The sequence below is a fragment of the Lycium barbarum genome, chromosome 6 (assembly GCF_019175385.1).
Source record: "Lycium barbarum isolate Lr01 chromosome 6, ASM1917538v2, whole genome shotgun sequence".
NCBI classification, from domain to species: domain Eukaryota; kingdom Viridiplantae; phylum Streptophyta; class Magnoliopsida; order Solanales; family Solanaceae; genus Lycium; species Lycium barbarum.
Window position 1 is genome coordinate 7930297 of NC_083342.1, and position 14156 is coordinate 7944452.

The window sequence follows — 14156 nt, forward strand, 5'->3', positions numbered from 1 at the left end:
TTAGCGTTCGTAAACCTCCCGTTTCGACTGCGGGGGTGTGATAGATTATGTAAATATTAGTTAGAATATTTTGTAGTTTATTATTTTAGGTTAGAATATTTTGTATGTTTTGTAATCTCTTATTTTAGGTTAGAATATTTTGTATATAAACCAATTCAAGTAACGAAAGAAAAGAGGGAAAATATTTCTTACAGTTTTGTAGTTAAGTTCATATAGGTATAGATTTTCTAGTGGATGAAAGAAAGGACACTATATTTTGGATATTGCTATAAAATGTAAGTATATATGAAAAAGAAACAAGAAACGAAGCTATGCGTCAATTTGGCATGACATTATTGATGACAATATAATGTACTCCAAGATTTCCAACCCCCCCAAACACACAGACAACACGTAGTCTTAAATTATCTTCAAGATAAGACTTTATCCTAAAAACCAAACCTTAGCTCTCCTCGCTCACTTCAATGTTCTCTTTTTTCATAGCGTGTTGCCTGTTTACTTTTCAAACTTCTAAAAACCGCTTTTTGTTTTTATTTTCTAGAAACAAAAGGTCGTACAAGTTCAATACGTGGTAAGCCCACGGAATATTAAATACCCCTTTTCGGCTCTCTTTCCCAATCACGTTCAGCCCACAAACTATAAATATCCCATTCTTTTTCCTTCATCCCCATGCATATCCTTTATTTGTTGTCTTTCAAAAGCTTTCACTAAAAACGTTTTCTTTGTTTCAAGTTCAACCCTTTTCACACTTACTCACATCTACTTACATCTCAAACTTTCTTGAATTAAAAAGGTTCTAAACGTACTTGTAAGCATGTGTATGGCATCAGTTTCTGTTTCCACGGCTGAAAAACAATCTTTTTTCTCAAGATTACGGAAGAGGTTTTCGATCAAAAAAGCGACTCCTCAAAAGGAAGACAAGGGCTTAACAACAACAGTTACTACTACTACTACTGACCGTCTTTCGGTGAGTGGTAGTAGTGGCGAGTTAGAGAGGGTATTTACATACTTCGATGAGAACGGAGATGGAAAAGTGTCACCTGCAGAGCTAAGGAGGTGTGTGAAGGCGGTAGGAGGAAAGCTGACGGAGGAGGAGGCGGAGATGGCGGTGAGACTATCAGATTCAGACGGGGACGGGTTGTTAGGGTTGGAGGATTTTACAAAGCTAATGGAAGAAGAGAGGAATAAGGAGAGTGAGTTGAAAGGAGCATTTGCTATGTATGAAGAAATGGAGGGCAGTGGCTACATCACTCCTAAGAGCTTGAAGAGGATGTTGAGTCGACTTGGCGAGTCAACTTCTATTGATAAATGCAAACGTATGATTAGGAGATTTGATCTCAATGGAGATGGAGTCCTCAGCTTTGATGAGTTCAAACTTATGATGACAACTTAGAAGAGTTTATAGAGAAACAATATTGTGTACATAATATGATTAACGTTTATTATTGAGATTTTTCATTCTATAGATTCATAATTGTAAAGCCAAAGGAGATGTTCAGACTTGTATTATTCCATTTTCAAAGATTATTGTTTAACTTTGTGGTTCAATCTCAGCTACTCTATGGAGCTAAGTTTTGCTTAAGGAATTGCAATTTTTTATAAACTGGACTACAATAAAATCGAGTTAATATTGAAATTGTTATCATAATGAATGAAAGTCAGCCCGAGATATACTTCCAACAGAAAAGGAAAAAGATATTATTTCCTTTTCAGATTCCCCAATCAAAATTTGATTGTATTTTTCACAAGTTATTCACAATCATAATGATGGTTCATACACCATTTGCTTAAAATTTATATTGACAATACATAAATGCAGCAATGCAACTAAGAGAAGATGCATTAACTGTCAGCCAAACTATCAATTTCCAAGCAATGAGTTCAGCTCTAACACTGACCTTCGTATGTCGTGTAGATCCTCCTCTACCTTGTCGGAGAAAGAGCATGACTGGCAAGACAATGCATTCAGCAATTGACTTTTTCTGCTCGTGGCAAGAGCCTTTGCTCTTTGTAAATCTTCTATTTTAGTCGTTTCCAACTGCAATTCTTCGTCCAAAATCTTCAACGCTTCCTCCTTCAGCGATGCTTCAAACATACTTCCGTGGTACTCAAGAATCATGTTCTCGAACTCGTGTTTCCCGTTTTCTTTCATTTCCAAGATCATCTCCTTCTCCCGGATGACACTTTGAAGCCTATTGCCCATCTCCTCTACAGACTGCAAAACCTTCTCTATCTCCTTTTCAGTAGCCTCAATATCCTTCTCTGTATTCAGCCTTTTTTCGTTGAAGTCTTCAATTTCCTTTATCATCATCCCCAAATTTTCCCTAGTCAGCTTTATTTGATTCTGTATCTTCGTTTTTTCTTCCTCACACTGGAGTAATTCAGTAGCTTTGCCACTCAACTGCCAACTCCTTTCTGGCAATTGGATTTCGGGTTTCTCAATGTTATCTATGGCAAAGAGAACCCTGTCACTTTCCAGCCTCCGATTCTCCTCTTCCAATTTTGATTTCAACTCTGCTAGGATGTTTCTTAATTCAGATTCAGACTGTTTAGCCAGCATCTGCTTATCCAGGAGTTCAGCCTTAGATGCTTGAAGATGAGCCAATTTTGCTTTCTTCTGGTTGAGACAAGTAAATGAAGCATCTAATCTCGCTCTTGCTTGAGCTTCCCGTTGTTCGAAGTAACAAATTGATGAAGAAAAGTTTGATAGTGAGTATCTTAGAGCTGATAGCTTTTTATCAAGCAAAACTTTCTTTTCAAGCATCTGCGAAGACTGAAGCTTGAAGGATGTGTATCCTTGTTTTTTCACTTCAATGCTCTTTTCCAGTCCTTCAATTTCTTCTGCAAGCTCGTCAACCTCAACAATTGCCCTCTCTAATGAACCAAACATGCTTATGGTGTTGGCAGATTTTAGAAGCTTTTCCTGCGCTCCTTCAAGCTTCATTCTCAGCAAACTTAGGTCTTCTTCTGATACAGGATTCCGCAAAACATTTGATGACGTATCTTCCATTTCAATAGCCAGCTTCAGATGAAGTTCATTTTGTACAGCTTCTGCAGTTGATTCAGGATAAACAGTTTCCATCATCATGTAATCACCTTTGCCCAATGTTTCAAAAGTATTTTCTTCATCTGGTTTTGATGGTTTATTCTCTATAATTTTTGCAGTATTATAGCTAGGTAGTTCTTCTGAGTCAGCAGCAATACTGCTTTTCTCTGGAAGAAGAGAACATTGACTGTACTCGCCATGTACATCTACCTCGTGCAAGCCAGCTTTCTGTGAAGTTACTGCCTCCCCTGACGAAACATTGTCATCTAAATCATGATTCAGTAAAGCATTTTCATAATGCTGTTGGTTGTCATCTTCAATCTTTTCTTGTTGGCAGTTCTGACCTCGATCAGTACCATTGTTCTTTTCTGCTACTGCTTGCTCGTACAGTTCTATCAGTTTATTATTGTCCTCAATTAGGACTTTGAGCTTCATCCTCAATTCATCATTTTCCTTAGACAAGGAAATTGCTGTTTCATGAGCTTCTGCTTCTCTTTGGCTTGCTGCTGCAATAGCATCGACAATAGTTTTCAGCTCCGTCTGATCGCCGACAGCAATAGTAGGCATCTGATCATTTGCAACAGAAGACTGCTCGGTTTGACCCTTCTTCGATTCTTCCATCAGAACTGCTTTAGATGATCTCTCAAATTCTAGCTCTTTTTCCAAGTCATTCAATCGCCTGTATAGACAGTGCAAAGAGATTCAAGAATAAAAATTGAAATTTTAATCACTGGACACTTGAATTATTATGTTGGACCCAGAAGAACCAGATCAAAATCACCGAATTCAAAATTAATCCTTAGTTTGGATGTTGAACAGATAGTAGGTTTGAATCCTCAATATCAAACAGGTTTTGACATAAGAAACACCAACCTTTCCAATTTTTCTCTCTCTTCAACACAAAAAACAAGTTTCCTATGGAGTGCATCCAGTTCTGCTTGGTTTTGAATTGCCTGAAAGATAAAACAAATTATCTTGTTAGCTGACAAATATAGTGAATAACCTATAACATAAGCACTAAACTCACTCGTTTTCAGGGTTTAAAGATATATTACCTGGACTCGGAGGAATTCATTCTCTTCATTGATTGATGTACGCCAAGGCGAGGCCGGCTAGTGTGGCAGAAATTGTAAAGAAAAGTGAATATTTCAGTATGGTAAAAACAAGCAGAATGATCTCCGCAATTTAAATCAGATCCAAAACTTTGTTTCGCTTGCAAGTAGAAACATGAGATAAAATTTTGTCAAAGAGAAACTTTGATGCATTTGATAGATAAGTGTAATGACTGAGCAGTTATTGAGCATAAATGGCCCAGCGATTAAAAACAGATGTTAAATATTACAATAACTACTCTAAGATTATATGTCATACCTGACATGACGTTAACATATTCAGGTCATTCTCAATATGCATACCAAGCTCAGAACTTCCCTTCTGTAACACAGAGACAATAAATTACAGCTTAACAAGGATACAAGCTACTTCAAAAAACCAATAAAATTGAGTTCCTGCGTTAGAATCCTAATGAAATTTGACGGACGACCTGAACCGGTGCAGGATCTGATTCGTGCATTAGTTTCCAATCAAGTGCTTCTAGCAGCTGCATATCAAAGAGAAAACCATTAGGCACGACAGAGCTAAAAATTTCGGCATTTCACCGAAGGCACAACAGCTTTGGTATTTGACAGAAAGATCCCAGACTCGCCCGAGAAATGCTGATCAAGAATAAATGCTGAGGACTTAAGAATGCATACATCAAAGCAAAATCAAGGAGTAAAAGATACAATTTTTTTTATTGACCAGAATTATTGATTAAACAACAGAATTTAGGAAACTAAATTTGGTGTTGTATGAATAAAAGATCAGTTGTGAATAACAAAAAAAGGAGAAACAAAAAGAAGTGGGATGATCATGCCTATTCTCAGATTTGCAAAAACAGATTGCCTAATGAATTCCCTAGAGGGTAAAAAGAAAAAATCAAGACAACAAGGAAGAGGAAGAGCAACATTAACCTTATTTTGTAGTGTCGCGATCTGGTCATTCATTCTTTCTCGCTCACCTTCTTCATAAAATGACTTCAATCTGCATTAGCAACAAATAAGACTATTTATCTCCATAACTAGTGCAGTTGCACCAAGACATGGACTACCTAATATAACTAGAAATATTTTTCTTCTCAGTGATTAGCATAATGAAAACTAGAATTTATCTCCATGACTCAGACAAAGAAAGAACCATGTCGGAGGATGAGCACTTTATGATAACTAAAAGAGGACAGAAATAACATGCCTTCTGATCTCTTCTTTTAGCCGTAGATTCTCCATAGCAAATCTTGTAACTTCTTGGTTACGATCAACCTGATTTCGTAGGACCTCCATTTCCTTCAAATGCTCCTCTTTCTCCTTTAGCAAGTGAACCTCGGCAGATATCTTTCCTGAAGCAACTGATTCGAGCCTTTTTATTGCAGCTTCTCGAAACCTTAGTCTCATCTTTAAACCTTGTATCTCATCTTCTCTTTGTTTGGTCTGGATTAGACAAAACATTGCAACTTAGAGTTTATATAGAATTCAGATCATTTTGTGTCTCTTTTATTCCTATTTAATTTTTTGAAGGTCTAATCCTAATCAATTTAGCACAGAGGAGAACATTGACATTGGAAGATCCTCACAGCTTGATTGGATGCAAGAAAGGGATCCCAGATAACCAATTTCACTTAGAACATTCCTAACGCTGAGCAGGACAGATTTGTAGATCAACACATATTTGTGTTCATGGTTTCCAGAGTTCTAAATTATGTTTACAGGAACCCTCTGGCCTCATCGTAATACTTAACAACACCTATGCATATATAAAATGTTAGGTCAAATAACTGAATTGAACCCTCCATAAAACATACCAGCTGCATCGCTGCCTGATTTTCAGCAATTAATGCTTGTAGTGCAATGTCTTTATCCTTTTCCCTCCTAAAAGCCCCAACAAGGGCAACTTCGAAGTCCTTTTTCTGAAATTACAAGAGACTCAACTCTCAGAATCAATCATGCAGCAGATGTTTCCCCATTGCCAGCTTAGGATAGACCTACCTTTGACGTCCGTTTATCTGCTGTAAGTGGACTAGAAAATCCATGAAGCCCTTCCCATTTAACAGATGTAGGTGATCCTGGAAAAGCAACTGTCCAAGCATCATTTTCATGGTTTTCAGCTCCTCCATCAGACATACTCCGAAGGCGAGCTACTTCTTTCTGAGAGGTAATATAAAGTAATTAGGCACATCAACATTTAGAATTAAGGCCATTAAGAGCACAGGTAACTGGAACACAACCAAATGAGCAGATGACAAGACATATTTTGATTAGTGACTTAATGAAAGCATATGTTTCTGCCATAAAATAGACACACAATTTTCACCAGTATACAACAACAACAACAACAACCCAGTGAAATCCCACATCGTGGGGTCTGGGGAGGGTAGAGTGTACGCAGACCTTACTCCTACCAAGGTTCAGCTGTTTCCGAAAGACCCTCGGCTCAATAAAAGCATAAAAACAAGTCAGATAAGGTTAAGAGAATCAAAGCGATATGAAATGAAATAATGCAAGCGACACAGATAACACAGGATAATCAAAGCACAGGAAATAACAGATAAATTTTTTTTTCACCAGTATAAGAAACTAAAATCTGAATTTTGGAAGCTGGGAATGGGAACATAAATGCGAACTTATATTTACATTTAAGGTACATATTGGATCAAAGGTAGAAGTTTGGGTAACTTATTCAAGGGAGTTTTGCTCATGTGATGTAAAACCTCATTATCACTAAAACCTTACACATTGGCATAAACAACTAGCATGTCACACATGAGCATATTTCAAAGGATGTTGTGAGACATGCACAAGATAATATTATATTTTTGTCACTTCTTGTCATTTGTCAATCAATTAACTTCTCCCTGTTTGTCATTTGTCCATCAAAATCAAACTTCTCTCAGGATTTGTGCAAAAATACAGAAGTATAAAATTCTCTTGCGAATGTGTTCTCTTTCTTTATGGAGGGTTTTTTTCTGTCTTTTCTGGGAGATGTGGATGGTTTTCAAGCAAAAAAATACCTTCAGATTTTGAATCTGTATCCTCATTGCAAGAACATCTCCAGAAGCATCTTCATTTACAAAAGCCTGGGGAAGTAAATATTTATCAGGGCATATGGAAAACTGTTCAGCCTTTTATTCAATTATAGGAAAGTAAGAACTCAAAGAACATATCTTTGTCAATATCATACAAAAATAAGATTTTGGAAAGCTTCTATGCACACAGAAATGAGAAAATAAATGCATAATATATTTGAAATGCACACATCAGATAGGCATATCCAGAGTTCTATGTACTTCCTCCGGATCAAAAAAAGAGTCCACTTAGTCATTTACACACCCCTTAAGAAAGTACTAACTCCTAGACAAAAATAGGTAATTTGACTAAACTACCCCTAATTAAATAGGCATTGGGATTTGATCATATAACACTTAATAGGGGCAAATATGGAAAAACAAAGTTAATTCTTTCTTGATTTGCTAAGTGGACTCTTTTTTTGATCCAAGAAAAAAAGGCTAAGTGGACTCTTTTTTTTATCCGGAGGGAATAGTATTTAACTTTCAAATATTTTGTCGCTAATAGTTAACTGATTATTTAAATACCCATTTGAAAAGACGATAAACTATTACTCCCTCTATCCCAATTTATATGTCACTCTTTAATCTTTAGTCAGTCTCAAAGAGAATGACACCCTTCTATATTTAGCAACAATTTAACTCTAAAATTCTCATTTTACCCTTAATATAATGATTTCTAGCCACAAAAATTTCTTTGGTTTGTTTTAGACCACAAGATTCAAAAGCCATCTTTCTTTCTTAAACGCCATGCCCAGTCAAACACCCTGATACAAATTGGGACGGAGGGAGTAGTTGATTCCATTGAAAAAAGATTTTGCAAGCAGATAGTAGATGATCACGTGATTTGATAGTGGAATGACCGTAAGAAAGCCACTATTGTCCAAAAGTAGCATACATGATTTTTGATGAATTTGGCACGTTGAGCAAACTTCAATGTGCTTAGAGTCTCCAATGAACAACTGCAAGAATCCACAATCATGTGTTATACAATACAAAATCACTAGCTTCAATTTACAGCATTTGTTAAGGCTAGTAAATTGAAATCTTAGTGGTGACCAGTAAAGTTACATACCAGCTGGAAGGACTAATATTTGCAATTATACATGTTTTTGCATTCCCTCCCAACGAATCCTGAAAAGAAAAAAGAAATATAATGTCAAACCCAAAGAAAAATTTAGATATTGTGCAGCAGGTCCAGAATTAAAAGGAAGACATTCTCCAGAGCATTAAATAAACTATGTTTTCTATGAAAAGAAAATGCGAAGAAAGAGGCTCGAAAAGGTTACTTCCACTTAAACCTACTAGCCTATAGCAGAGAAGATGAATTGAGAAAGACTTTTCATTATGTTGTTATTAATAAGCAGTGCAGAGCAACAGGTCAAAACCAGAAAAGTAAAACCTCTGAGTGCAGAATAAGAAGACTATTAGAGCTCCTGCTACAAAACACATTCAAAATGTGACTATTTCTTGACTAACTTAAAAGTGCATTTTGCAAGCGATTATTGGTGTCTTCACATTATAAATCGCAAAGAAAACAATTGATTCTCCTTAGAAAGCTAAGATACACCAATATTCACCTGGAGTAGAAATGTGAGCTTTGAATCTCGGTAGGGAACATGGTGTGATTTTCCATTAGATATGCTAACCAGGTTCATGATCACTAATCTGCACATTATAGAATCAGATGATACTGTACTTGAAACACAAGACTAGAACAGAAGAACCATAATGAGTAAGGATGAAACATAATAACTACCCCAATGTTGAAAGAGATTTGTTGATGTTAGTAGCTTCCTTTAGACGTTCACCTTCAGCTCCTGAGCTTTTCTGCCTGTGATTTAACAATTGCAGTTAGAAGAAAATTTCACCATAAATTATCTTCTTCTTTTTTTCATAATTAGTCTCCTTTACCTTTCAGATCCTGCCAAATCGACAAGGTTAAAACGGGCAAATCGGTGGTGAGTTACTCCTTGAGATTCCCACTGCAAATAGGTTATGTTTAAATTATGTACCAGTATGGAGGGGGATATGGTACAAAAAGACTAAATCTGATGGCTGAAGTTAAGAGATAGAACTTACTTTGCTCTCTATCACACATGTAAAGACACTATGTGAACGGCTACTAGCACGATTCATATTGGTGGCTGCTACCTTTCTGTTTGCAGCACCCTGTTATGCAAAGAACAGTATGAACATCATAACCATAACTAACAAAAAATTGGTGCATTTAATTTTTTGAGCAATTATTTTAGCTTCTCTCTCGTTTTCTTTATGATCTTCCATTTAAAAATTTATAATTATAAGGTTGTGTCACATTAATCTGGTCTATACTGTGATGAAGCTTGGCCAAGTTTGGCTACATTTGCAGGCAGTTCTGTTTATAAGAAAGTTTGGTGCGAATGTGCCTTGATCCAAAAATTATAAGCTTCCGAACTAGAGCACTCCGTATGCACATTTTTACCTTATCATTTATATATTTATTTAATCATCGATAAATTAAAGGAAAAAATAAGGAATAAAGAAGAAGAAAATGTTGCACAATATGAGTTGTAGCATTAATGTATATCCGACATACCCGATAGTTCTACTATCAGTGTCCTAGACGGATTTCCACAGGAATTAGTAGACTAACCTAAAGTCATTGGTAACAGATTAAGAAAACTGGGTCAAAACCAGATATGATCTAGTTCATAGAATCCCTGAACATATTGTAAATATTAGTACATACTAGCACCTTTACTAAATCATTAGATTTATCAATAGTAATAACAATATTGATCATACAACTTCTACATTAGGTAAATGATGGTAGGCGGGATTATAGTACGTTTAATGCATGGAACAATAAGAACCTCTCATCGATATGTGGATTGGGAACAATGATCTTGAGGATATAAACCAAAGACAGTATTTTAACTCTGGGAACAAGCACACAAATTTAACTTTTCATTGCCAGCAATTCCACTTGCTAGTAACAACAAAAGATACAACCTGCCAACCCTCTTTACTCTCTTCATGTCAAATATGTGCATGGTCAGGAAACATAATGATTAGTGGAAGTAACAACACGAACTTTATTAAAACTGACTATTAATTATGGTATTCTTTATCAGTTCTGAGGAACTCATATTTATATGTCCAAAATCTTCAGCGAATGTCATGCTTAGAACGTGCATGTGGACTTGTATAACCACCTCAAGAACTATCAACAGCTCATTTTCCCCAGTCCTTACTCGCAGGTGGAGTTTACACTAGAAAGATTCTTAGGAGTGAGAATATACCTGAAGAAGTTGCTGCATCACATCTCGTGCACTTGTAACTTCTATTTCTTTGAGATCTTCTACATGAATCCCCTTTTTAGTATCTTCCCTTATCTATAGAGTACGAGCAAAATCTTCAGTTGTCTTCTTCCATTTGGGTAATGCAATTTGCAAATATTCATTTTTAAAAAAAGGCATAAAGCAATTTGCACACATTCGCTTCAGTTCAAGCGATGTGTTGGCTGCATTTGGAAATGAGGAATGCAAATATTATACTAGTCTGATGTTGCAAGTCAGAAACACATTCCTTAAGGCTTAAGCACACATTGGTCCTCATTTACTCATTGTGAGCGATTTGCACTAATCCATGTGCTCACTAATTTCAAGGTCCTCAAAAAGGATAGGACACTATTTCACCTTGTTAAAAATAATGAACAATATCCGGAAAAAAGTATGATCAACAATAGAAAACAATATATAACTCCCATAGGCAGAAATAAATTCATGATTATTTGGACAAGACTTCAATTAATTAACAAATTAGATAAAATGCTAAAATTAGTGATCATTACCTGCAAGTTCACCGAGGAAGGATCCAAAAGGTCGAGAATCTGTTCGTTATATATTTCTAAGAAAGAGCATCTACAAGTGAACTTTATATTTTCCTCTCTGCGTGCCTCTCTTTCCTGTGACCAAAATAAAGTTCATCAAACTTAAAATTGAAACATAAGCTCAACCTTATAAGTGAAAGTCTGATCACTCTTTTTTATTCCAATCAAGAAAATTTTACATTAAAGTTGAAGGCAAGAAGTAATCTAAAGTATATCCAACACTTATACCCAACACTGTGACATGGAAGCAGATCAATAACATTTAAAATCTCTTCCATATGAAAAGTACATAGGTAATTAATTTGATTCATTCAGATAACATCGAAGTTTCCTCTCAATAGTATATCAAAACAAACCTGCTTAGTTTCAAACTAAGTCATCTGTGATTCTGGTCCACAATGAAGTATTATATAAAATTTTGATTTAGCAACAACGTATACCAAATGCTTCCTATCCTTAATAATCATTCATAATTAATGCAATATCCGTACCTTTTGAATTCTTGAAAACAAGTACTCAAATACCCTAGGTGTCATCCCACAATTTACACTATGTCTTCGGGTGCCTCCTTCAATATCTCCAAGCATGGTGTGTGTTTTTCCACTGCCAGTCTGCAAAGAGAGACAGACATAGAGTTGCTTAATACAAAACCAGTATAAAGTTCAAGTCTTTTTCACATTCTGACAAGAAAGTTGGACAGTACTGCTGAAAGCGGATATTTGAGATATTAAGCCATATAACTGAGCAACATACTTGGCCATAGGCAAACACACAGCTATTGTAGCCCTCCATGCAATTTTCCACCATTGGTACTCCAGCAGCTTTAAAGAGCATCTCCTGTTAATCTAAAGAAATGAAACACAGACCACACCAAAGATACATGACAATGGAAAGATAATAGCCAAGAAAAGCAAACCTGAGTAACAGTCTCATCAGCAACCATATCAAATGTAAAACGGGATTCTGGGTGCCCCGTCCAAGTGATTGTCTGTGAGCTTTCTTGTCTTACACATTTAGCATGCCCTTGTAAAGATAACTCAGAGCTACTCAAAGGGCGTATTCTGATAATAACCTGCATAAATCAGTCAAACAGAAGAACACAACCTCATGAGTTATTGTTCTATCCTGATTCAGTAAGATATAACCGAAAACTACTGTATATTCTACTAGGGAGATAGTTAGTAACTCACTGTACAGCATCTTCAACCAAATGTGTTCCTATTTATTTTTGTTTTGTCAATCACCAGTACTGTGAATTTCTGGACCAGAACTGAGAACACTTTACTTTTTAAACATCCAGTTTATAGGACTTTAACTTTGTCCCTTACTCCAATTGGAATCATTCTTTTTTGGAACAGCAAGCCTCAATCCCAAAACAAAATTTAGAAAGAGGAATTGTACCTTACCTGGAATGCTGACTTAATTAATACAGTAGAACATAAACACCTAGATGCTCACCCATTCAAGAAGAAACAAAGATTAACAAAATTCGACCTATTTCCAAGTACTCCCATTGTCCTATTTTGTTTTATAGTTACTCTTTGGAGACTCAAATATGTCTTCTGAAGTCCTAAACATGTACTGTATATTTTTCATATGTTAAGATTCAGATTTTCTTTACACTCTTCTATGGATTATAAGGGCTCGTCTTACCATGGATAATTTTCACTTTTTTTCAGGAATTGTATCCCGAATCATGTTTGGACATAGAGTTGTTACAATTTTCCAGAATTCGAAAAATTCCAAATACCTGTTTTCACTCCAAATCACTCACAAAAATTCAACATTTTTCCACGTTGTATTCATGTCCAAATACAACTCCAGTTTAAAAATACCATTTTTCAACTTTATACAAATACTACTTTTCTCAAATTTCACTTTTTTTTTATGTACAAACGCCCACTAAAACTGATGGTTTAAGGACCCGTTTGGCCATGGATAGTTTTCACTTTTTTCCGGAAAACTATTTGGACATAAAATTGTTACAATTTTCCAGAAGACAACTTAATTTTCCGTTATTTGAAAAACTCCAAAAAGTTATTTTACAATTTTCACTCCAAATCACTCACAAAAATCGAAAACCAACTCCAATTCGTATTCATGTGCAAACACAACTCCAATTTCCAATTATCATTTTCAACTTGAAAACAAATACTACTTTTTTTTCCAAATTTCACAATTTTATGTCCAAACACCCACTTACTTTCTTTTTTAGTCTGTCCCAATATGAGTCTCTTTTTATATTTAGTAAGTTTTCAAATTCCAACATTCGACCTGGCAAGTTTAAAACCACAAGATTTAAAAACTACAAGATTCAAAAATTTCCCTCTGTTTCTTAAACTCCGTGCTCAGTCAAACTAAAACACTTAATTATGTCCCAATTGAGACGGACGGAGTATTTTATTTATTTTCAAATTTCACATTTATTATGTCCAAACGCCCACTACAACAACAACAACAAAAAGGTCCACTAAATATACAAATATCATTTCTATAAAACCACAATTAATAACTTTTAGGCACAAAAACCAGAGTAATTAATTAATTACCTGAACATTGTGATCCTTCCAAAACGAAGGATCTTCGCGAAACTCAAAACTCCGATTCGATTCCAGCACATCCTTGTTGTTCTCTGAAATGTCGATTTTGTCCTTAACAGCTGATTTGAATAATCTGAGATTAGGTGTGCTCTTTACTGACGACATCGTTAACAACGACGCCGTATTATCCATCGGTGTTGCTGCTGTAGTCTGACCCGAATCCATTGACCCGAATCTGGACTTAATTACACTTGGAGTTTCAGAAAATAATGGCATTAGGGTGAAGATTAAGGAGATTTGGGGGGTGGGGGTAGGGGTAGGGGGTATAAGGGGGGTGGGGTGGATTTTGAAATGTAGAGAGGAGTGAGGAAGAAGAGACCGTTTGAGAGGAATTTGAAATTTTTGAATGGTTATATGGAGCCAATTTGCAAGAGGGGGGAAGGTGGACCAATAGGTGACGATTTAAGTTATAGCCACAGTGTATGAAATTTTGCAAGTTTAGCTACTTTTAAGGATTCGTTTAGACATGATTTCAATCAC

At 35.8% G+C, this 14156-nt stretch overlaps 2 protein-coding genes across 2 annotated transcripts; one reads left to right on the forward strand and one right to left on the reverse strand.

Moving 5' to 3' along the window:
* The first annotated feature begins 655 nt into the window (after positions 1 to 655).
* LOC132600676 (putative calcium-binding protein CML19) lies at positions 656 to 1548 on the forward strand. Its single transcript, XM_060313994.1, has one exon. The coding sequence runs from the start codon at positions 815 to 817 to the stop codon at positions 1391 to 1393; it is 579 nt and encodes a 192-aa protein (XP_060169977.1). The 5' UTR covers positions 656 to 814; the 3' UTR covers positions 1394 to 1548.
* A 123-nt stretch (positions 1549 to 1671) lies between these two features.
* On the reverse strand, positions 1672 to 13951 carry LOC132600674 (kinesin-like protein KIN-12E). Its single transcript, XM_060313993.1, has 22 exons — positions 13626 to 13951; positions 11993 to 12148; positions 11830 to 11913; positions 11568 to 11687; positions 11038 to 11151; positions 10487 to 10579; positions 9285 to 9374; positions 9117 to 9187; positions 8962 to 9036; positions 8783 to 8870; positions 8278 to 8336; positions 8101 to 8164; positions 7149 to 7214; positions 6127 to 6285; positions 5943 to 6047; positions 5336 to 5571; positions 5059 to 5128; positions 4590 to 4646; positions 4418 to 4480; positions 4102 to 4158; positions 3920 to 3999; positions 1672 to 3725 (listed from the first exon to the last, which is right to left on the reverse strand). The coding sequence occupies exons 1-22, from the start codon at positions 13890 to 13892 to the stop codon at positions 1862 to 1864; spliced, it is 4038 nt and encodes a 1345-aa protein (XP_060169976.1). The 5' UTR covers positions 13893 to 13951; the 3' UTR covers positions 1672 to 1861.
* Positions 13952 to 14156: the final 205 nt, after the last annotated feature.